Source organism: Lagenorhynchus albirostris, chromosome 20 (genome assembly GCF_949774975.1).
Source record: "Lagenorhynchus albirostris chromosome 20, mLagAlb1.1, whole genome shotgun sequence".
Taxonomy (NCBI): Eukaryota; Metazoa; Chordata; class Mammalia; order Artiodactyla; family Delphinidae; genus Lagenorhynchus; species Lagenorhynchus albirostris.
The window spans coordinates 18,394,348-18,419,528 of NC_083114.1; the positions used below are offsets into that span (position 1 = coordinate 18,394,348).

The 25,181-nt window shown below is 40.8% G+C and overlaps 1 protein-coding gene across 7 annotated transcripts in view; it reads right to left on the reverse strand.

The window, feature by feature from the left end:
- Positions 1-25,181, reverse strand: part of MYO1D (myosin ID) — a 348,947-nt gene that overhangs the window by 219,565 nt on the left and 104,201 nt on the right. For 6 of the 7 annotated variants that reach the window (XR_009537509.1, XM_060133821.1, XM_060133823.1 and 3 more), the window contains exons 5-13: positions 23,814-23,867; positions 22,549-22,644; positions 18,533-18,649; positions 16,668-16,871; positions 12,268-12,413; positions 12,072-12,186; positions 7,435-7,605; positions 3,825-3,895; positions 301-375 (exon numbers count right to left, since the gene is read on the reverse strand). Coding sequence is in view for 6 of the 7 variants with exons in the window: in XM_060133821.1 (XP_059989804.1) it covers positions 301-375; positions 3,825-3,895; positions 7,435-7,605; positions 12,072-12,186; positions 12,268-12,413; positions 16,668-16,871; positions 18,533-18,649; positions 22,549-22,644; positions 23,814-23,867 (1,049 nt within the window). In the remaining variant the exon portion in view is untranslated. The remainder of the gene's footprint in view (positions 1-300; positions 376-3,824; positions 3,896-7,434; positions 7,606-12,071; positions 12,187-12,267; positions 12,414-16,667; positions 16,872-18,532; positions 18,650-22,548; positions 22,645-23,813; positions 23,868-25,181) is intronic. The other variant, XM_060133826.1, reaches the window with a different exon arrangement.

The window sequence follows — 25,181 nt, forward strand, 5'->3', positions numbered from 1 at the left end:
CGGGGGACTGCTGCGTACACTGGCGGGGGTGTTGGAGGATGGCGGCAATGAACAGAGAAACTGAGGCGACCCAAGGGAAATCAAGGAACATCATATTAGTAACAGGGTTCCTGCCCTAAGTTTACAGATTTTATCATCATAAAGTAATATATTATTTCACTCATTAAGTACGATCAAGCAGAACTAGAAAAATTACCAGAAACTCTTAAAATTGTCACATAAAATAATGTGCATACATATTATGTAATATACATGTCAAAGAGCTTAACATAAAGACAAATAATAAAATTTCAATCCTACCTGTTATACATGAGGCGCTTGAAATCTTGAAATAAAGTGTCTTTGTTTTTGTCAATAAAACCAATGACAGAATAGCTAGTTGAGAAAAAAGAAAAAGAAAACACATTATTCACCAAGCGAGAGCCACTTTTCAGCTTTTCTAGAAGTCTACACGCCTTTCCACAGTTAAATTATGCAACCAATCATCTATAAAGCTAATACTGTCCACCCAGTGCTGGGTTAAAGAATAACAAATTCACCTCCTGTACAGAGTGGGTGCTGTTTCTAGTCCTCAAAAGGAGAGCAAACATCAGTGTCATCATTATGATTAAGATCATCATTCTCTACTGGTTTGTTGCTTACCTCAAGACGATGACTTTTAAAAAGACAGCTGTATTTATCATCCAGCATTCCTAAGATAAAAGCAAAACGGCAACGTACAGGATCTAACAGTCTCATCCGTAGGGAGGTCAAATGACTTGCCTAAGGCTTGCTCACTGTGCTCAGGGTGGGAGAAAAGAATCCAAGAAGAACTGCAAAGGATGGTAAGATTTGGATAAGCAGAAGAGAAAGAGGAAGGCAGATCACACAGGGAAACCGATTAAATGAAAGGGCGGGAGCAGGCACATGCGAGGAGTGCTCAAGAGGAAGTGAAAAGGTCAGTGTCCATGGTTTGGAGAAAGGAACGCGAGCAACGTCTTGAAGGTCCAGCAAAGATTGCAGCTGGTGACAAAGGTAGGAATGGGGGTTGCTCTGCTGCGGTGACTGGCATGGCTCTAGAGGGAGAACACTGGGGGATGAGGGGGGGATAACAGGAAGGGAGGGCTCTACATGAGTACAGCAGGCTGAGAGGAGGCTGGGTAAGTAGCAACCCTACAGAGGCAGCCACTGCTTCCAGCTCTCCTTTCTTGCCTGACTGTATCGTCTTCCTTGTCAATCGCATTGAACCCTGACCTCGCACCAATGTTCCAGCCTTACATGTCTACTTCTGCAAGAACGTTCCTTCGGGCTGTGCTGCCCGTGGGCATACTTTAAGGCCATCAGGTCCAAAATTAGTTCCTTGCGTCCTCCAACCTCGGTCTTCTTCCTAATACCTGCAAGTCTCTTCTGACTGAGCCCTTGAAGTCACCTGACTCTTCATCTATCACTGGACCCATACAATTCAAACTTCAAACTCCTTATTTTGGCCTTTAAGACTCATTATGATTTGATCTCAATCTACTTTTCTAGGCGTTTCTACTTCTCTATGCCACCAAAGGATACACTCCAGTCAAATGGGCCTAGTTACTACTTCCTAAATATTTTTAGCCTCCTTTCCCCTTTTTCCTATAAAAATAATTCCTAGCACCCAAGGACCAGCATCTGCCTTCCTGGGTTTACCACACACAGTTAGAAGTATTATATCATTTGCTTATTCTGAATTCTGACAACACATTATTACTCATATGGCAATTATGTTCAGCCATCTTTTGCTGTATCAGTGTATGCATATAAATGTGTGTATGTGTATATATATATGGGAGTGTGTGTTAATAAATACATGCACACAACCACGTATGTATGTATGCATCTTACATGGAAAGCTCTTTGTGGGCAGGGACCATACTTTATAAAGTATTGTGCTCACAGAAGATACCCAGCAAAAATCTGAAAAAGGGTTAAGAAGAGCTTAAGAAGAGGAGGGTAAGTCTGAGGCATCAAATATTCCTCTGCGGGGCTGCCTAGCTTTCTGGACTGCGAGTCTGAAAGCCTAGTTACTGTCTCAGCTGTTCCATAAACTTGCTGTGTGACCTTGGGTAAGAATTTTACACACTCTGCATAAATTTCTTCATGCCCTGCATGTTCCCTAAGGCCTCTGTCCAGCTCTGCAGTTATGCCAACCTGGGCTGTATAAAAAGTACCCTATAAGTGAGGCCTGGATTTTCAGAGGCAGGTATCTGCGTGGTACTGGATCTTCCCTCTTCAGTATTCTGGAACCTGGAAATGGCACCAAAAAAAGCGGGTAATGGCGCCATCCCAGCACTAACGGCTAGTTTGACAGAGGGGGGATGATAATTTTGAGCCATTTTATTTTATGATTCTAGAGTTTTAATTTGAATCAGGAACAGCTATTAAAATTTCCTCAAATGTCTTTTTGGCATCTATAGAGACGATCGTTTGCTTTCTGTTGTTGTTTAATTTCTTCCTGTAATGGGTTACATGAATAGAATTCCTAATGTAAAAAATAAGCAGAAAGGAAAAGAGGGGACTTCAAACAAAAACAAGATAGTAAGCAGTGTTGGGTGGGCAAAACATAGTAAGTGTAGCAGACTGGAAAATGCCACCTTTGAAAGACAACCATGTCAAATTCCGTGGAACCTGCGAATGTCACCTTATATGGTAAAAGATGTGATTACGTTAAGGACCTTGGGAGGAGAAATTCATCCCGTGTATTCAGGTGGGCCTTAAATGCCATCACAAGTGTAGTTTTAAGACAGAGGCAGATTTAACACAGACACCCTGAAGAGGAAGAGGCAGTGTGACCACAGAGGCAGAGACTGGAGTGATGCAGCCGCGAACCAAGGAATGCTGGCAGCCACCAGACGCTGGAGAAAGCAAGGAACAATCCTCTAAAGCCTCCAGAGTGTGGCCCTGCTGACTCCTAGATTTCTAACTTCTGGCCTCCAGAACTGTGAAAGAATAAATTTCTACTGTTTTACGTCACCAATTTGTGGTCATTTGTTACAGCAGCCCTAGGAAATGAAAATACTAAGGTGGTTATATTTTTTTAGTTCCATTTTCTTCCCCAATTTCTACTTTTATTGTATTATAATCAGAAAATGTAGCTTGTGAGAATTTCACTTTTTCAAATAACACTTGAAAATTCATATGGTAAACTGGTTTTTGCTCATATAGTTACCCAACCACTAGTAGTTCTTTATGTACAATGGTGACTTTCACCTCTGGGACTGCAGGCCTGCTATCTCTTCTGCTTGGAATGCCCTCTCTTACTCTTCTCTTCCTAATTCTGTCTTCTGACTAAGCCTCTTTTACTTCTAGGACTCAGCTGGGACATCACTTCCTACAAGGCTTGGCCACACTCCTCACTCTGGGTTAATTACTCCTCCTCAGTGTTCCCATAATGCCTTGCGTGTCTCCAATTTAACCCTTTCTGTTCTCCATTATAACGACTTATCATGTATTCTGCCTGTATCCTCCACTAAACTGTTAGCTTCTTCAGGGCACGGCCCATATTACCCACCTTTCTATCCCAGTTCTTAACATACTTCCATGGTTTATTTAACCATCAGCTGATTCTGACTGAGTGCCAACAATGCCAGGAACTGTGTATGGTCATGTGGTGTGTCTTCTATAAATGTTTGAAAAGCAAGGGATGAATGAAGCTATGGCAATGTTTTAAGTGAAGAAATTAAAATATACTGGCATATGAAATGGCTGGAAAATGCAAATGAATACGAAAAGCAATTTCCATTTTCCTTGACTATATTTTCTGAAGCGAGGCTGCATGCAAATCAGCACATCGGGTACCAAAGTAAGATACTCACACCACGTCACCTGCATAATGTCGAATTCGAAAATCTCGATCAAACTCCAGGATTTTGTCCGAGGCGCAGAGCTAAGAAATCAAGAAGGGGATGATCTTGAAAACAGACATTCTCTCTTTCCTGAAAATATATTCCAACTTAATAGGAGAGGATAATCATGTCACAAATCACGATATCATTAGGAAGGAAATCACACTGAGTGGGGCTTGATTTAATTTGGCAAATGTGGTAAAGACTGAGAACTTTCACCAGAAGTCCACATAGTCAGACTTCATTTCTTGGCCGAGGGACCAAGTTCTGGATGATGGAAGGTGAGTTCAAGTGAGCTGAGGCTGTTCAAGGCTAAAGCAGGTAAGAAGTGGGTGATTCTCCTCTGTACTTTCTTTTCACCTCCCACTAGTTGGATGCAGAGAAGGATAGTCCCCAGGGGCTGGAAGAGCCAGAAGATGGAAGAAGTCTGGTTCCCTGGGAGGGAACCAGACCTCTATTGTCTATGACACTTAAATCTTGGCTGCTATCTTAACACAGCCCAGCCTACCTTGACTGACAGAGTCTCTTTCTCCTCCATGTCCCACTTAAAGAGGACCATATTGAGGGTTTGCTATCTCCTAGGCATGGACATCTCATTCCATACTCACAACTGACATCTAAACTAAGTATTATGGGCTCTCTTTTACATACATGGAAACTAAGGTTCAAAGAGATGAGGTAACGGGCCCAAGGTCCAGCTGGTAAGTGGTAGCTCTGGGAAGGATTCCTGAGACTGAATGCAATGTCTGTACTCTCCTATGTACACAACAACCTGGCTCACCTGTCTTCTGCTAAGCCGGGACTCCAGGTCTATCGCTTCCCAGATCAACCTTCTGCGGCTGTTTCTCACTGAAGAGGAACTTTATGGGAAGGCAGTTTTTATATAGCCCTGGGTCTCTACAACTTTCTGCAATTTCCTTATTACAGTAGCACCTAGATTCTTTGACCGCCCTGTGAAGGATCACTTGATGTCCTACAGATTCAAAAGCAGACGTCTAAGAATCCCTAAGCATCGAGTGCAGTTACATACAAACACCACTTGACTTGTAGTGTCAGACAACAAACAACCCTAACCAGGCTGCTGGGTTCTATGTGGATGTCTAGATTATTAAAGGAATAATTAGCCTATTAATTCAACAAATGAATAATTATAGGAAGTCAGTGTCAGACTTCTGAGGTTCCAATCTTGGCTCTCCCACCTACTTGCTCTGTTTCCTTTAGTAATCACTTATTTCAGAGAGTTGGTCTGGAGGTTAAATGAACTATGGAGACCAAAGTGTCTAACATTCAGAGGGGTCTCGTTTAATTCCTCTTTCCTTCTCTCTCTCTTATTAACCACTTTTACAAAACCCTTTTACTTATCAAATGCCCAAAGGAAAAGGACCCAAGAGATATCTATACTATTATAATTGAATATTCTTACATTTGGATACTGCAAAGTCTTAACTGATCTAAACACAGAAGTTTTTAGATTTTTCTTTACTTTATAAAAAATAATACAAGTTATGTATTTATCATTCAACTTTATATGTTAATAATACTTTCGAGTTATTTTATGGTTTATTGGATCATCTGCCTGCCTCTCCATGATAACTTTAAGGCATGAGAAACAATTTAGCCCCTAAATAAGCATAAGCCAGAAACTCCTTATTTAACCTGCCAATAATTCTAGCTAATCATTAATAACCAATAGCAATGATAATACCTGCTTTAACATACAGAATAATAGCACTTATTTAACAGAAAGACTCATAGTGATGGAAATATCCTGACAGCTTGGTTATTTCATTTCTTTCCTTCATTAGGCAAAAATCCCAGAAAAGAACACACAAAAAACTTCCATCTCAGGATTTGTCTGGGGGAGGATGCTGAGGGAGAAAGGAGCCACCTGGTCTGAGAGTTGGGAAAACCTGGGCTCCCACATTAAAAAAAAAAAAAAAAAAAAAAAAAAATTCCACCTCCACAGATAAATTACTATTTAGCATTTCCTATCAAGTCAGTAGCAGCTGCTTAAAAGTACCGTACGTACAGTTTCTACTGTAAATATGAAATTATGTTTCAAAATATTTGGTTGATAAATTCGAGTGTATAAATGGCCAAGGTGAAACATAACAAAATGAAGTGATTTCTCACATGAGAATCATAGTTATTTATTTAAACAAAGTGGAGCCTTGCCTGTTTTAGTTTGGAATTCAATATTTCATAAGCTCTATTTGGTATGATTGTGACCAATTCAACTGAATTTAACAAACACAGATTGTCTACCAATGCCAGGCGAGTCTCCAAAACCTGAATTGTGATTATAAAGGACATTTATACCCAACCCCTCAGAGACAGGACATTTGCCCTGTAATCATGCCGTCTTTAAAAGCACCACTCTAAATTATTTACGTGGCTTCTAACTTGGCTCACTGCTCTGTCCCCAGCACCCAGGATTGTACCTGGAAAATGAGACGCACTGAAGTATCTGTGTTATAAATAGGAAATGACTGAAGGAATAACCCTAGCTAGACCCCTAATGTCAAAGATCAGACTGTAGCATCTGAAAGCTGACTTACAGCACGCTACAAGTTAGTCCTCAGTAACAGACCAAGGAGAATATTTTAGAAATAAACTAGTCTAAAATAAATATCAGCCAGTAATCTATTTCTTGATGATCTGTGCTTTCTCCAGTTAGTTGGGGAATCTTACTGTTCTGATTACATAATTTCAGAAGGGACAAAGTCAGAATACAGATTTATTCATGCTAAAAAGTGGCAGTGGGTCATAGATTTATATGGAATTATGGAGGAGCAGAAACGTTGGCCCCTTTCCTTCTGGAAGTGAAGAAGAATGGGGCCTATTTTTCCTTCAGTTTATGGTTGCTAGACAAGCCTACATTTGTAGGGAACACCTAGGGGTGATGGCGTGTCTCTTCTATGCCAAGTATTACGGCAAACATACTATATGCAAGGCACAGCACAAATGTCGGATAACCACGACTGCCACCAACTATCATGGAGATACGATCTGCTTATAACATTTTTAGAATGTGAAAAATAGGGACTTAAGAAGGATAACCATTCATTTAAGGAATGAGTTTCCTTGTAACACTAGGATTTCAGCTAGAATTTCTCTGTTTTCAAGAAAGCCACATAGTCAGAAGAACTACAGCAGAGAACACATACTACATTTTTGTAACTGAGGATTACAGTAAAAAGTCAAGGACAAAAGCTATTTTCAGTGCCAGAATTATCAGATGCAGGAGCAAAATCCTAGCACATGAACAAGGACTCTGTATCTATTGGTTATAAATGACATCATGCTTTCTAAAGAATCATGTTCATTTTTCCTACCTCTAGCAAATTGAATAGTCTAGAGCTCCCTCTCCTGGACATTATGATGTCTATCAATCTCGCTATCCTATAAACAAGAAAGGCAGAATTTATCCACAGCAATACATCATTTCATGGATGTTTATGGTCCTTCTCACTTGAGTGGACATCCTTTCAACCCAACATATAAAGTCATTTAATTCTGTCAAACAATGAGGAAAATCTTAATGATCAAAATGAGAGGAAGTTCTCATTATACACACTACCTTTCGGCTGGAAAAATGACCATGTTTGCCCAATTTACTGTTAAGCGCTTCCAGGAACATCTCATCGGTGACTTTGCCGACATTCATGCAGGCGTCATCCAGGATGGCAATGATGCCCCTGTGCTGCTGCTCCACGAGGTCCACGATGATCTGATTGTTGAAGTAATCAATCTGTAGGACACAGCAAAGTGGCAATTCCAGAGGGAACGGAAACCAGGAACAGGTGCAACAGCAATGCCTCCACATGTATCAGGAATTTAAGTCACTTTGGCGTCAAAGAGGTGAACAACACTAATGAGGGATAACGCTAAAATGAGCACACATTCTAACAGAGGTTTTTTTTAAAATGTATTTGTGGGGCTTCCCTGGTGGTGCAGTGGTTGAGCATCCGCCTGCCGATGCAGAGGACATGGGCTCGAACCCTGGCCAGGGAAGATCCCACATGTCGAGGAGCAGCTAAGTGCGTGTGCCACAGCTACTGAGCCTGCGCTCTACAGCCCGTGCTCCACAACAAGAGAGGCCACGACAATGAGAAGCCCGCGCACCGCAAGGAAGAGTAGCCCCTGCTCGCCACAAGAGAAAGCCCGTGCCCAGCAACGAAGACCCAACACAGCCAAAAATAAAAACAAACAAATAAATAAATTTATTTTAAAAAATGTATCTGTGGACTTTTTATCATAAAACATTTTGTCTTAAATGAGTACAGCTCCAGGCAAAAATTATAAAGTAATGTTTCTCCCTTCGCTAACTCTTGTTTTAATCCTGTCTTCATATCCTGCACCTAATCTTATTCATCAGACCCTCAACCTGTTGGCTGTTAACCGCAAGACCCAGATTCCACTAAGTACCAACAAATAACCTTGAGCTATTCATTGATATTGAACTTGATGGAGTTAAGGTGTTTCCGAGAACTTGCATTTTTAGTTACACGGCCCTGGCTGACTAAAAATCCCCAAGAGTATCTCCTTCAGTTTTCCAAAAGTTAAAAAGCACACATGGGTCTAACAGAGGTTTCCAGGGTACGATATAAAAAATTTAATTCTGAGATATAAGTATCCGTAAAGGATAAGAATAAGCTTTTCATTTGCTTCCACAAGGCTGAATAAAGTTGTAAATAACTGCATGCTCTCTAGCCACCTCAGCACACACAAGGTCTGTGTAATAATCCTCTTCTACACCTGTCTATTCTGATAGCTGCAGCCTACATATACTATACACACAGAAAGCACACATGGCCCTGACTCAGGAAAGCTGTAGTACCTCATTTGAAGATGGGCAGCTTATACATTTTAGTCTTGTGTGTTGATGTGTCCCACCTCACTTAGGAGGTACTTGAACTGAGAGTTGTCCCCACTACCTTCTGTAAGATCGACACACTCATACTAATAGACACACTAATAGAGTATTACTGTGTCTCATGGATCCCTGTTCAATGCTATTTAAAATCCAAGGGCTCGTGCTAGCTGTCTGTCTGTGGCTTTCAGCTCCATCCCTAGTCTTGCAAGTCCTCCTCTGTATTCCATGGACTGAAAGTCTGCAAACTGGGTGGCTTTTCTGCAAACTTTGTTTTTTATACTTTTCTGGTTTGTCTAAATCAGTGATTCTCAATAGAGGGTGACTCTGCCGCCCAGGGGCATTTGGCAATGTCTGGAGACATTTTAGGTGGTCGTGACTAGTAGAATGCTACTGGCATCCAGTGGGAAGAGGCCAGGGATGCTACTAAACATCCTACAAAGCACAGGACAGACTCACAACAGTTATCGGGTCTAAAATGTTAGTACAGAGATGGAGAAGCCCTGGTCTAAGTATTCACTTTTATTGTGGGCACTTATTACATTTCTCGTTATGGAGAAAAGTTATTTCTATCTTTGGAAAAAATATGCTTAAAATATTCAAAAAGCAGGAACTCTGTATTAATTAACAGCTGAAATCGTAGACTTTGTGACTATGGAATTAAAGATTAAGTCTTTTGTGCCAAGAACAAAAGAATTAAGTTCCCCAAATTCCAACTGTCTAACTAAAAGTGATTAGTCTTTGCTGGAGAGTCCAGCAGCTTCTGGTTCACAGTTTAATGTGGCTTCAAACATTGCTTACAGTCGTGGGTTTCAAACTAGGTTCTTCCAGCAACCTGGTATTCCCAGGAGGTTTCTTAGCGGATGCAGGGGACAAAGAGAGATGAGAGGGGATGGCTCAGGGGCACAGGGCTCTGGGGCTCCCATCCTCACTCCAAATAGAGCAGCTTAGTGCCTGAGAGTCAAGTTCTCAGCACCTAAAAATGACTTGTAAACTACGGCACCAAAATCATGTAAAGACGAATCAATTAGGGAGACAAGACATTATGAATCTCTTGGTGGAAGTTCACATACCACCTATGAAATAGACGGTGATCCCGACACCAGTCAAGACTCTAGATCTAATAACCAATGTACAAGACATATAAGGAACAGAGAAACAGATTAGGTGACACCTCGGGAACCCCATTAGCAAAATCCAGACAGTGGGAAACTCTAAAGAACAAATGACTTATTCTCTCAACAAAAGATTGCAAGGAAAACAGAGAGAGAGAGAGAGAGAGAGAGAGAGAGAGAGAGAGGGAGGGAGGGAGGGAGGGAGGGAGGGGAGAAAACCGATGGATGTTCAAGAGGCGTATCAACCAATCACAGCGTAAGTAACTTATTTGGATCCAAATTCAAACAAACTGTAAAGGCAAAACCAAAAGCTCTAAGACAATTGAGGAAATGTGAAATGTGAACACTGGCTGCATATTTGATGACATTAAGGAATTACTGTTAATTTTTTAGGTGTGATAATGGTGTCGTGCCTATGGTTTTTTATAAAAGTCTTTATCTTTTAGAGAAACACACTGAAATATTTACAGATGAAATAATGTGATGTCTGAGATTTGCTTCAAAATAATCTGGGGGTGGGTGGGGTACAGATGACACAAGACTGGCAATTCCCTGATAACTATTAAAGCTGAGTGATGGGTACAAGGAGTTTATTATATTGTGACCTCTGCTCTTATGTGTGCTTGAAATTTTCCATAATAATTTTTTTTTTAAATTAATCACTATGTTCTAAAGTTTGGGGTTTTTAAAGGAAATACTTGCCCAGAATGGAGATTCTAATTTGGGGACCCGGGCTGTATTCAGTAACTATTATTTTGGAGTGAGCTTTCTGTTACCGCTAGGTCACATTTTTCTTGCTTTATTTCACTAAGAATTGTTTTTAAGGGCTTTTGCTCCTTTTTCAGATGCTTGGAATAGTCTCCTGCAACTGTTGACTTTTCCCTTTATCAACTATGCCTGTGGAATTTGATATTCTGATTGTTAAAGGATATTTTGGACCAGTATCTCTGAACCACATCTGAATAACAAGTTTTATGATTAAGTTTGCTATAAAAACCTAAGCCCCAGCTATAATAGTGTATTATGTTATGCAACAGATTCGTTCTAAGAAAGCTGCGTGTAAACTTAACTGAATTGAATTCCATCTTAAATATGCAATGAGACTTCACTCTTTAAATCAAAACTGTAGGTGTTCCTATTAAAAAGTAATAATACACCCTTTGCTTTATTTGTAAATATGTAGAATTCATACTACTATACTTGAACAAAATTGTTACAGTATTCTAACATTTAACACACGATGGATGGAAGGCAAAGAAGAAATTTGAAGCAGGAAAGCTAGTTATCATACCAGTATCTCCTTTTTCTGAATGAGAGGAGATGGAAAGTAGGAAGAAGGAATATAAAAGTAATTTAAATACAGCATTTCAAATAGCTTTTTACTGCTTACACTGGATATCAAAATACAAATACGGACTTCATTATCTATACTATTTGGCAAAAGGATAAACACAGAAATTTACGGAAACTCAAGAGAAGTTTTTGATTTTTTTATGTCTGTCCTCAAAATTGTTTAAAAATACAAATTTCAAAGAAAATTACAAGGTCCCATTTCTATCGTGAACAGGAGGTCTAACTGTCATGTTTTTAGCTGTGATCTGTGGTATTGCACCCTGCATCAATCATACTGTCTGGCTGTATCTTATCGGACTAGTGACAAATACAAAGTTCACAGAGAGCCAGGAGAAGAGAGGTGATAACTGTTGTGTGACACAAAGGAAAAGTAAATGGAAATCAAAGTTAATACACCTGTTTTCATGCATGGGTTTCAGGGAATATGAACCTCATTAACCAAAGACAATAAAATGCCACTTGGCTTACAAAGCAGGAGAAGAAAAAAGGAGAAATAAGAGCAAAAAAAGAAAGGAGGAAGGGGAAGAAACTCAGTTTGGAAGCAAAGTTCAGCCAATTGAAGGCACAAGTTGCTGCTCTGAATAACTTATAAATGATGCTAAACTCTAACAGATGTGAATCAAAAAAACTATGTGGTATCAGCTGTAAAGTGAACATAAGTTTACTGATTTTCAACTCAGCCTTTTCTGGGCACCAACCAGACTCCGACCAAATTAGAGAAATCCCACCTATCAGCCCTGAAAATGAACTGTAATATTTCAATATCCTAAAAAGGAAAGCTAAGGTTTAGGTGTTTCAAGCACCCAAGAAGACCAGCAGGTACCCAAGATGCTACGAGTTGACGTTATCGTGAACAGTCTGTACGCGTCCACTCACGTGCTTCCAGGGGATCCCTTCCCGCTGGTACTCCTCCTGTTCTTGCTTCAGGACCAGCTGAATAAACAGCTGCTGGAGCTTCTCATTGCAGTAATTGATGCAGAATTGTTCAAAGCTGCAAGAAAAGGAATCAATTAGGCCCAAACAAACAAACAAACAAAAAACAACAGGGTTTTCAGGACCTTATCCGGTTTACCTGTTGTTGTCGAAGATTTCAAAGCCGTAGATATCCAAGACACCTATAACCGTGTTCTTCCCGTGGATGGTGGTGTCAGAGTTCTTGACCTCAATAATATCATTGATGCGAGAAACAATCCAACAGAAAAGGCGCTCATATATGGCCTGTGATGAAAATGACATCGTAAATTCTTGCCCATTGGAAATGAGTCCCCTGTTTGGATTTGTGATGTTTTAAATTCCTATTGAATTAAATTCGTATTGACCTCCTCCTTACCATTTAGCATAACTGTTAATCCTCTAAGCTGAAAAATGCAGATCATCTGTTTAAAAATTATACGATGTAGCATGATGGTTGGAGTTTTAAAAGATTATTAGGGGTCACTACATGTGTTGAATTCCAACAACATTCCTTAGGTGTGTTTCTGTGCCCTGCTAAGACCCATAATTTGCCCACTGCCTCATATAAGTCACTTCATGGCTTTATTTTAATCTCATCAACTATAAAAAAGCAGAGAATCAATGAGTTCTATGCCCTATGGATTCTAAATATATAAACATTGATGTATAATGCTAAATAAAGATCTGAGCCAAAAGGCCACTATTTCAAATTCCTTGAGAATCAAATACACAGTCAACGCACAAGGATACACACGCAAACACACACAGGGACAAAGGCACCACACACTCACATTCACATCCTGACACACACGTGCACTGCAATGTCACATCTTTAGAAAACCTCTCCTTAACATCTCCCTCCAGCAACCTGCTCTCTTCACCTACACACATCCATACACATCACCTCCATTCCTCCCTCGCCCTCCCCCCTTTACGCTTCCAGCCACTCCAGTCTTCACTTCTCTCTCATGACTCCATTGAAATGGCTCATCAAGGACCCCAAGCGCCTCTATATGGACCCTTTCTTGTACCTCTACAGGGACATCTTACTCAGATACTCGGCATCACTCAACCCAATTTCCTACTCTTGTCTTGAAACATTCTGCTCTCTGGGATTCGTAATATCACACTTTCTTGTTTGTCAGTTGGTTTTTGGCCATGCCAGGTGGCATGCGGGCACTTAGTTCCCCAACCAGGGATCGAACCCACACCCCCTGCAGTGGAAGAGTGAAGTCTTAACCACTGGACCCGCAGGGAAGTCCTGAATCCGCACTTCCTTAATTTTCCTCTTATTTCACTGGCTGCCCCTCCTCGGCGGCCTTTAGGAGGTCTCCTCCTCTACCTGATCTCTAAAAGCTGGAGCTCTCCCTAGTCCTCTTCTCTTCACTCCCTATCTCCTCCCCTTTAAGTCATTTCATACAACATTAAAGAACGGTGATATAATATTACCCCTAAATGTATCACCTGAATGCAGACCTCTCCTCTGAGCTCCTGGCTCCCGTGTCTGACTGCCTACCTGACAACACTCTTGGATGTCTCACAGCTGTCTCAAACTTATGTCCTGTCTGGACTATTGATCTTCCCACCTCCTGAAACTGTTCCTACCCAACTTTTTTTTTTTAATTTAATTAATTATTTTTATTTTTGGCTGCACTGGGTCCTTGTTGCTGCGCACGGGCTTTCTCTAGTTGCGGCGAGTGGGGGCTACTCTTTGTTGCATCGTGCGGGCTTCTCATTGCAATGGCTTCTCTTGTTGAGGAGCACTGGCTCTAGGTGTGCAGAATTCAGTAGTTGTGGCTCACGGGCTCAGCAGTTGTGGCTTCGCGGGCTCTAGAGCGCAGGCTCAGTAGTTGTGGGCTTTGTTGCTCTGCAGCATGTGGGATCTTCCCGGACCAGGGCTTGAACCCGTGTCCCCTGCATAGTCAGGCAGATTCTCAACCACTGTGCCACCAGAGAAGTCCTTCCTACCCAACTTTTAACCGTAAATAAATAGAAACAGAAACTTGGGGATTCATTCACCCATTAAATGTTTGCTGGGTACTTGCTCTGTGCAGCTTGTGGGAGATACTGTACCAAGTAACATGAACACTGTCTCTGTCTCCAAGGAGCTCAGGGAGTAGAGTGAAGGAAAATCACACACACGCGCGCACACACGCACGCACAGATGAGGTGCATGGGATGTGAGGAGACTTCAACCTGTTCAGTGTTCAGAAAGGCCAGAGATGGCTTCTCTGAGAAAGTGGGCTGAGATCAGAAGGATGGTAAGAGTTAACCAGGTGAGAGGGGAGAGAAGAACAATCCAGGCAGAGGAAACAGCACGTGCAGAGGCCCTGTGGCTGGAAGGATAAAGGGATAAAGACAACATGTAAGCCTGAGAGAAGTCTAATGTGGTAAAGGGGAGAAACGAGTCTGGAATATGGCAGGAAATGAGACAGGAGAGGTGGGTTGGACCATGTCAGAAATTATCTTTGATTCCATCATCCCCAGAACAACAGGTCCTGTGGATTTTATTCTCCAGATACAGTCTGTCTCAAATCATCCTCTTTTCCCCATTTCCACTGCTACTTTCTCTGTCCAAGCTGCTATCATCATCCTCCTGGATTACTGAAATATCCTCTTAATTGGTCTCTTTGCTTCCACCCTTGCCCTACCCACTGCTCCATAAGATTCTCATACTAAGGTCAGAGCCATCATTTTAAAAATTCAAACTTGATGACATTGCCTCTGCTTAAAATATGCCACTCTCCATTGCATTTGGATAAATTCAAATTCCTCTGAAGACTAAAATCCAAGCAAGAGGTTTACAAGAGTAAAAAAAATGGAATATGTAGCAACCTAATAAACCATAAAACAAGAAAAAGAGAAAATGTAAACTTGGGAAAATAAAACATTTGCCACATGGATAACAGACAATAGGTTAAAGTTATGAGCTCTTACAAATGGACAATAAAAAGGTAACAGCCCCAAAGAAAAATGTACAAACATATACCCAAGCAATTCTCAGAACAGATGTAAATACTTTACAAAAATAGGAAAAGATGCTCAAATACACTAGCAATGAAAACTAAAGTAACAATGAGGTATCACTGTACACCCAGAAAATCAGTCACTTAAAGCTTCAGATCAGGGTGCCCTTTGACCTGCTCATTCCTGGGAAGCCATCTAACTGAAATAAAGCACTGGTGTGTAAGGAAAGATGGACAAGAATTTGCAGCAGTGTTTGTAGTGGCAAAGAAAAAGGGAACAAGGTGAATGACATAAGAGGTGGATGGTTAATAAATTATGGTCCCATCACCACACAGACACTAAAACAATGGGTCTACCAATTGGCTTGAAGGAGACTTGCACGAAGCATTATCGAGTGAGGAAAGCAAAACGAAGGGCCACAAAAGGGGCCTGTGCAAGCGAGGGGCCCTGAGCTCCCCAGTTAGTCGGCTTCTGCTTTTCTGAGAATGCTTCTGGCAGCGATGCTCACAGCCATGGGGTGCTGAGACCGTGCTGGTCAAAAAGTACCACTCTGGTTTCAAAAGGCTTAACCTACTTTCCAGGAACGTCTGAACACCTCCTCATAGAATTTCACTAAAAATGAAACTGAGATCAACACCAGGCTGTGAGATAATAGAAAATATACTGGTCTCTGCCCCTGGTTCCGGGCACAGAGCTCTTGAAACCCTTGTAGTTTCCTAAGCGATAAGAACACTGGGAGCATCTCTTTTCTGATATTTGTCTTGGACCCCATCCCTGACCCGGGGCTCCTAAAACCCTTGTAAATTTCTGAGTGATAAAAGCATTAGGAGCATTTTTACTCTACGGAGGTGACTCTGAGTGTGCTCCTAGCTGGGGGCTGGGCACCAGAAACACCAAGCCATGACTAGAAGCTTGGAATTTCCAGTCACACCTCTCATCCTCCAGAGAGGGAAGAGGGGCTGGAAATGGAGTTAATAATTGACCGTACCTACATGAGGGAGTTCCATAATATCCCCAAAGTACAGGGTTTGGGAGCTTCCCAGTTGGCGAACACATCCACACATTGGGAGGGTGACGGACGCCAACTCCATGGGGACAGAAGCCCCTGTTCTCGGGACCCTCCCAGACTTTGCCCTGTAAATCTCTTCATCTGGCCGTTGGTCTGTATCCTTTATCATATCCTTTAATAACCGGTAAATGTAAGTAAATGTTTCCCTGAGTTCTGTGAGCCACTCTAGCAATTAGTGGAATCCAAGGAGGAGGTTGTTGGTACTTCCCATCTATAGCTGGTTGGTCAGAAGCACAGGTGATAAGCGCGCGCGCGTGTGTGTGTGTTGGGGGACAGGCTTGCAGGACTGAGCCCTTAACCTGTGGGATGTGATACTATGATACTATCTCCGGTAGACAGTTTTAGAATCGAGTTAAATCGTAGGACACCCAGCTGGCATCACAGAGAACTGGTGGTGTATGGAAACAACCTCCTCCCCATGATGTTACAAATTTTGGTACCAGAACCCTCACAAGGCAGACACAGTGCCTTTAAAATCCCACCTTAGCGAAGGCATCCCTGCCGTAGCTGGCTTCCTGTTCTGTGTGTTGCTTGTCGATGATATCACGACCCGTAGCCACCGTCCGGTAAAGGAGGGCTTTCTCAACCATGTCTGTCTTGGTGGACAGCAATTCTGCTATGATAGATACAAGCCTGCCATTTTCAATCAGAGGCGTGTCACCATCCACTACAAACTTTAAATTTCCCTGTATCAGAAGAGAAAAACCAAGACACACCACTTCCAGTGAGATTCTGAAACACGATGTCAGGGATATATTTGCTAGTTTAAGAGAGAATTCCAAGGGACCTTGTTTGGAGCGCCTATTTTCCTAAATACATTAATATCAACATATAAAAACCTAGTGTTTTATGCATTTTTCCTTCTCCAGACACTCATCTATATTTTAATTTTCAGCATATGTTTTTGATGGATGGAAATTTTACATTTTTATGTAGTCAAATCTATGAATCATTTGCTTCAGGGTTTTTCTTTGGTGTTATACTTAGATCATTCCTACTCTGAGGATTTTATGAATATTTAATGTTTTCTTCTATTCCTCATACAGCTATTCTTACATTTAAGCTTTTCATCCACCAGAATGTATGTTGGTATGTGGTGTAAAGTAAGAATTTAACTTTATTTTTTCAGATGGTTAGTTGCTCCGACACCATTAATTGAATAGTCTAGCTTTTCCTCCTGATTTGAAATATCACCTTTATTACATATTAATTCCCACCAAGTTTTTGAGTCCGTTTATATTCCACTCATTCAATAAGCAATAAATACTTATTAGCCACCTACCAAGTGTCCAGCACATGAACTAATCTGCTGATTACTCTGGTGCTGAATTTATGCAGCAAGTTTTAAAGTACTGTGGCTTTTACTATCATTTTAAACCTGGTGGAATTAGTCGTGCCCCCCTCCCCTGCTCCTCCTACCCTACTACTCTAACACATTTTATTCGACCTTCTTACATGTTTATTGTTCTAGGTAAATTCTAGAATCATTACATCAACTGAAAAACAAAATTCCTCTTTGGATTCTGAAGGATTATTGTAGCACCGTATTTATAAACTAGTTGAAAGAATGAGACAATTTAGAATGTTAAAGTCTTCCTAGTCAGGAACATTTAAGAGATTGTTTATATACTGCTATATAATATTTTTCATATAGGTCCTGTGTATTTCTGATTCACTTAAGAGTTAAATCTCGCCACAGGAAAGCGAAAGGTCGTTTTTATTCCAGATTTGTATCCATGTTGTCACTCATTTACTACCAGGTTACATGTTCATTATGTTTTCAACGTCTCTAATCATATAGACAGTAATGAAAGGACTCTGACTGATGGTTCTTTACTTCTAAGGTTGGTGTGATGTGTGGAAAATAACCTGTGCATAAGTGGGCCAGGGTGGTCCGTGGTGTTGGCTGCAATGAACTGGATGTGCTTTTAATCCAGTCATTCCCAGTCTATAAAATGAGATCACCAAAATTCTAGTTCTAGAAATCTATGATTCTATGTTTCAAATGCCTTTAGAAATTTGCTCTGTTCAAGAGATTTTAGCTTATCCCACTGGTGGTCACATCACTGCTGAACTCTTTTACCTCTGAAATTAACCAGTTCGAAGTCTGACATACCAGGAAGGCAGTGAACGAACTAAAGCCACAGTCTCAAAACCCACGGTGGCTTGGAAAATCCCTCATATTATTAGAACATGTAGGAGGAAACTACAGATAGAGTAAATTTCTTCAAAATGTCAGAGGAATTTTCTCTACATAAATTACTTTTTACAAAACCCCAAACCTTCTGAAATAACATCCTAGTCCCACAGGGAGGTGTGAAGAATTCTGAAAGGCGTCCCCACTCACCAAGTGAAGAATAGTACCCAAAATTTTATACACTGTTTGAATCTCCTCGGGCTGGAAGCCAATGACTTTCATGGCGTCGGCTACTACCTTGAATTCTGCAGCATCATTGATAGACGACTAGGAATGAAAACAGGAAACTGAGGTCACAGACACTGCATGTGAGCATTAACATCCAAAAACTATGAGACTAAATTCAAGTGCAGCCAAGGTCTTGATGCCTTTGGAGTAAGTCATTGAAGGGATGATGGGTATTCAAAGAAAATAAAAATGGTTTCGGGGGTAGAAACATAACGCAGCACCCACAATGCCCAACTGTGAGAGTCGCCGTCACCTAAGACAAGCACCAGGAACATTTCTGGAAACTTCGGTGAGGAAGCAAGCCCTGAGCTGGCTCAGAGAAGCTCCAGGATGAGTGGAGGAAGTGGCATGAGATGTGAGACCACAAATGGAAACTCTTGACTGACGGAGCCTCCGAGACATACGCCTGGCTACCCACTGTCGTCTGTGGCTTTCTGTTCCACAATTAGTCTTGTCCTGGCTGGAAACAACACTCCCACGCGTGTATGGTCAGGCTTTCTACTCCACGGGTGGGGAAGAGCAGGCCTCCCAAAGCCACGGGGCCTGCCTTGATCATTCAGCAAGCTAGGAAATGGTCTGGGACTATCACGTCACTTTTCCAGGCATTCAACAAACATTCAGCAAGTCAGATCTTTAAATGGCACAGAAGTGCCGCTGCAGAATAAATGTCTGTCCCCCAACCCCCAAATTCATACGTTGAAATCCTAGCCCCCAAGGTGATGGTGTTAGGAGGTGGGGTCTCTGGGAGGTGATTAGGTCTTGAGGGTGAAGCCCTTACGATGGGATTGGTACCCATATAGAAGAGACCCCAGAGATCCCTTGGTCCTTCTGCCCTGTGAGGACACAGCAAGCAAGCACCACCTTTGAACCAGGAAGCGTGCGTTGACTCTGCAGGTGCCTTGATCTTGGACCTCCCGGCCTCCAGAATTGTGAAAATCAACTTCTGTTGTGTATAAGGCACCCCAGTTTATGGTATTTCTGTTGTAGCAGCCCAGCCAGACCAAGACGGGGGTTCAAAGATAAATCGCCTGCCTTGAGGATCTGCAGCCCTCAGGTTGGAAATACACGTGTGTCAATAAAATTTACAATAAAGCAACGGTAACTGCCTATCTTAGCAGTTTTCCCAAAGCAGCATCTGCGCAGGGCCTGATCTCTTCCTTGGTGAGTTTCTGCTCTGGCCGGGACACAGACACCTGGCCTGATGCTCACCTGCTAAGGAAGAGCACAGGGAAGATTCCCCTCTGCCTGATGAGCACGTGTTCCTCTAACGTCCAGGACACGACCAGGCAAGCTCTTCCCCCTCCCAGCTCTCTGAGTGAGACGGTCAACCTCGTAAAGTCTCAATTTCCTCGTGGGTACGATGGGCATAATAATACCTTTCTTACAGGGTTGTTGTGGGAATGGAATGAGAACTTATATAAAGCACCTCCCTAGTTCCTAGCACATAAAAAGCACTTGAGTATCAGGTATTACTATTATTAGATGCTGCAACCATGTCGAAACTGCAAAGAAACCAGACACAAAGTCTACGTGTCGTCCTGAGGACAACTGTCAGCTGCTTACCTGACAGGCATTCCCCAGCCCCACCTCCTTCTTGTTGATAGAGCCCTGATTGGTTTACCCTCCCTGAATGCATCCGTTCTTCAGAGTTGGCGCCAGCCTCAGGAGGTAAATCTTCATTGGTCTAAACAAATCACAGGGACCTTATTCCCTTTACCAAGTGATTGGTCAGCCCTGGGCATGTGATGCCATTCTGGTCCATAAGACACGAGGTTTCCCTAGCTTATCAAGGGTTATGGCCAGGAACGTTTCCTCTGCCTGTGACTCCTAGAACTGCTGCTGCCCTTCGGGGACCGTGAGGAAAATCAGCTGTAGCAGACCAGCCCGATCCAGTGAGGATGGCAGGACTGGTAAGTGGGAGAAACAAATGAACATCTGGGTCCCTATCAACACCGTTAAGGCACGGAATTCACCACGTCTGGAACTGCCCCATCCTAGGGCTTCTTGTTATGTGAGATAACCAAGTTCCTTATTGTTTTTGGTGACTTTTAATTGGGTCTTACCTCACCTGCAACCCACAGGGTGGTAATTGTACCTGAGTCCTATATTTGAGAATAGCTAAGTAAAAGTATGACACACAGAGTGCAATACTTTATAGTTACTAAAATCATTCTATTAATTTATATTTATTTACATGGGAAGATATTAATGATTATATTATAATATAATAAAAGGTTTATTTCATCAGGATTTATTGTATGATTCCATGAATAAATATATACACACAAACTGTTGTTATCAATAATTATCTCTGCATGGTGAGCTTTAGCATATTTCTATTTCCTTTTGGTTCATCTTTATTTTAGGTTTTGACTGTGATCATGTATTGCTTCTTTGTTTTTATTAGAGAGGCAGAAAAAAAGGAGGGGGAGGAATAGGAATGGAAAACTTTGATGGAAAGGGAACCTAAGCTAAATTTAGCTTTGAAAAAAAGGCTAAATGTTTATTTAATACTTGCTTTCTGTGGGGCTCTACATGATCGGGCCAAAAGCCACTTGGTCAATAAGACAATTCGATTTAAAAAGAATATTTTCAGTCACTGGCTTTTTAAGTGTCGATTTTACAATCCTTTATACATCTTTAGAGTACCTCTGACCTATTCTCAGAAAGCTGGAGTATTGCCCTCTGGTGTTTTGTTTGCTTTCAATTAATTTTCAGCCAAACATCCTGTTCTCAGATGACTGTAAAAGTAAAAAATTCATGCAACTTAAATTTCAAACAATGGAAAATTAATTGCAAAATGCTAAATATCATTTATTTATATGCACAATCATAAAAATACCATTAAACCAGTAATGCAGATATAATTAGCTTAAGATGAAGAGCAATAATTACCAAAAAAAAAGAAAAAATGAAACACCTCCCACATCTAGATTCTTTCCTTTTATAAATTCTTTTATTTTTCCCAACTACAAAAGCTGTGCATTTTCAATTATAGAAGAAATGTGAAATGCGGAGAAAGCAGAACACAAATATCCATCATCTCATCCATCCAGAGTAAACAAGTAAAACCCTGGTGCACTGCCCTCCAGATCTCATTCCATGTATGTCTGTGTGTGTATATGTGTGTGCGTGTATGCATGTGTGTGTGTGTGTGTGTGTGTGTGTGTGTGTGTATATACACACACACCCCTTTCCCCCAACAAAACTAGGTAACACTGCAATTACTGTTTTATAACCTATCATCAATAAGCTACTATATTACTAGGATTAGCTATAAAATGGCTAGCAGAAATTGTATTATATATATAGCAGAGAACTAATTAGAAATAAAAGGGCAAAAAGATCTGCATATGTGTGAGCAAGGGCTTACATGCAAAGGAAGGGGGAAAAAAGGGAAAAAAATTGAAGGCTGAAAAGAAATGCTCCAAGGGTCACAAAACTATTTCTAGAACACATCAAAATCATTATTGGAAAGAACAGTGAATGGCAATCTTTGATATCCATGTTCAACCACAGTGCTTTTATTTATTTATTTATTTTTAACCACAGTGCTTTTAAACTTTCTTCTGTCTTACCAACTTGCCTTTGGCCAAATGATATGGTACCTTCTTCTGCGGTGGGTTTCCTACTTGTAACAATATTTTTATAGTGTCAAAATAAAAGTAATAGGATTAAAAATTTTAAAAAACCCCACAAGATCATAAGAGAGAAGCTTCTTTCCTATCGGATGGTGATAAAATACAGTAACGGGTTATTAAGCAAAGTTATTGAGTCAATAATATATTGAATCTCCGTCCCTGAGAATTTTAAAAATAGAATAGAATAAAAGAGCCATTCATTTGCCTAAAGGCAGCTGCCTGGACCAGATAATTATTTAATGTCCCTGCTGACTCTCTGATTCTATTTCTGAATCATCTCAAAAAGGAAACTCTTACCTTTAATTGGGCTCCAACATGGATGTAGTTGTAGGATGAAAGGGATTTCTGGAGATGCAGAGAGCGGAGCATCTGCTCTGAACCTCCTTGGAGTAGCTGAAAAATATTTAATTAAAAATAAGTTAGCAAAATACATCCTGAACCTAACACACCATGTATTCTTACTGGTAGTCTAGCTTTTTTTCATTTTCTGGGCCAATTCACTTAGGTCCTCCTGTTTCTAGCTTTGAAGATTATTTTTTTAAACCTCGAAGGTAATGGCTTCAACATCATCAGTGATGGACAATGTTATACAGTCATGAGGAAAATTCCTTAAAAAAGTCTTAGCCCTTTCACAACATAACTGGCATGAAAGGTTTTGCTTTGACTGTGGCCATTTGTAAAACAGGAGCTTGTGCTCTGTGGTGGTCACGTGCTTAGCAGCCTTGTTATCTGGACAGCACAGGGTTATGTTTCAAATTCAGAAAAAGTCAATATTGCCTCAGAACTAAGAGGTGTCAGCAGCCAGTCATATGTTGAATCCCACTGGAAACAAACAGCTTTTCCTCATCAATCTCTATATCCCAGGAAAGGACAACTGGGTAACCAGGACTGTAGTGTTGGACAAAGACAAATGCCAACACTTTCACTCAACTGCGGAAAAAGTTACAGGTTCCTGAAACGAACAGAACTCTTATACTTGGTAGAAAGCTAGTTTATTGGAAACATGGCGAACTGTCAACAAAAACACAAATACAATACGCAGAGTCCTTCTACATAGAACATGCATTTTAGAAGGAGATACCTTTAAATCCTCTATATTAAACTGCACACTTTGGTTTACTGAAAAGATGTAACTATTGGATTTTTAAAATTGATTTTTTTAACGAAAAAACACTGAATTTCTATTCCCACCTCTGGAACACCCCAAAATGGGAACAAAAGCTTCAATTCAAAAATAAGACAAAATTAATTTAACATATTCAGAATGTACCATTTCAAAAGCTTTTAGGGTCATTAAAATGTTACCTACACTGCAAAGAAACACAAGGGATGCTCAACTAAGGCAGCTGTCTGGTTGGTTAACCACCTGCTAGCTCTTTATAACAGCCATGCTCGTCAAGTCTCTGAAGAAGCCCACGGGGTAGGGTGTATGCGTGTGTGCACACATGTGTAACATATCGCGGGCCAATGGAGGCATAGGACAGGAGAGAGCCCCAAATAAAAACATCCATTTCCTGCACAACTGAGCAAATGGTTGATTATGTGCATAACAGATTACTAACCTGATAGAAAGAATGAAAGCTTCTTTCTCCTGGCTGTTGCACAATCACTCTAGACTAAAAAAAAAAAAAAGCACATTAAAATCATTAATCTGATGAGGGACACATATACAATGCAATACTACTCAGTCATAAAAAAGAATGAAATAATGCCATTTGGAGCACCATGGATGGCCCTAGAGATTATCATACTAAGTGAAGCAAGTCAGAAAGAGAGAGACAAATACCATATGATATCACTTATATGTGGAATCTAAAAAATAATACAAATGAACTTACTTACAAAACAGAAACAGACTCACATACATAGAGAACAGACTTGTGATCTCCAAAGGGGAGAGGGGATCGGGGGGATGGATTGGGAGTTTGGAATTAGCAGATGCAAACTATTATAGAATATATAATATAGAATGAATAAACAACAAGGGCCTGCTGTATAGCACAGGGAACCATATTCAATATCCTGTGATAAACCATAATGGAAAAGGATATGAAAAAGAATATACATATATAACTGAATCATTGTGCTGTATGGCAGAAATTAACACATTGTAAAAATCAACTATACTTCAGTAAAATAAACTTTTAAAAAATCCTTAATCTGAGAATGTACTCCTATAAGAAAATGAGAGCCACTTTCCCAGGGAATCCTGTATCAACAGTGCACTGAAATGTCCTAAAGACCGCACGGATGGGACCAACCTAAAACTAGATCTCCTCTATGGGGTTTTCTGTGCAATTTTTTGACAATTCTTTTTACTCTTTTAAAAACAGAGTTCCTTAAACTTCCTGAAAATGAAGCTATTTTGATTTTTTAAACCTAGAGCCTAAAAAGGCAATTTTTTGGGTGGGGGGATTGCAAGTGGGGAGAATAGGAAGGAATGTTCAGGGAGGAATATTCTCAACATTCCCTTCCTGAGGGTCTGCTGGCATTTCAAAGAGCAATGCCTTATATCCCGTAAGAAAGTGAGCTGAACAAAATCCATATACAGAGACCTCTGCTTTAGATGGCTTCAGAAAGACTGCTCTTAAGAGAGGACTCAAGATGTACGTTCACTCAAGGGGATTCTTTTGGTTGAGCACGTACGTAAAGTGCAGCCATGAAACATTCTGGAAAAAAGACTGATAATAACTGGCACTTCCTGTCATTTTTCAACCGACTCTGATAAAGCAAGATTTCCTTAACAGTCTGACTTCAGTTTAACAAACAAAAATAAGATTTATACTGCATTCTGCTGCCATAAAGATTGCTATGGTGCGATTGAGATGGAAAACACTTAACTGAGAAGGCATGTCAGTTCAAATCTGAGTACAATTCAAGATGGAGACTTAACCTAGTAAAGTTCTAGTAAAATCTCCACTGTAATAACC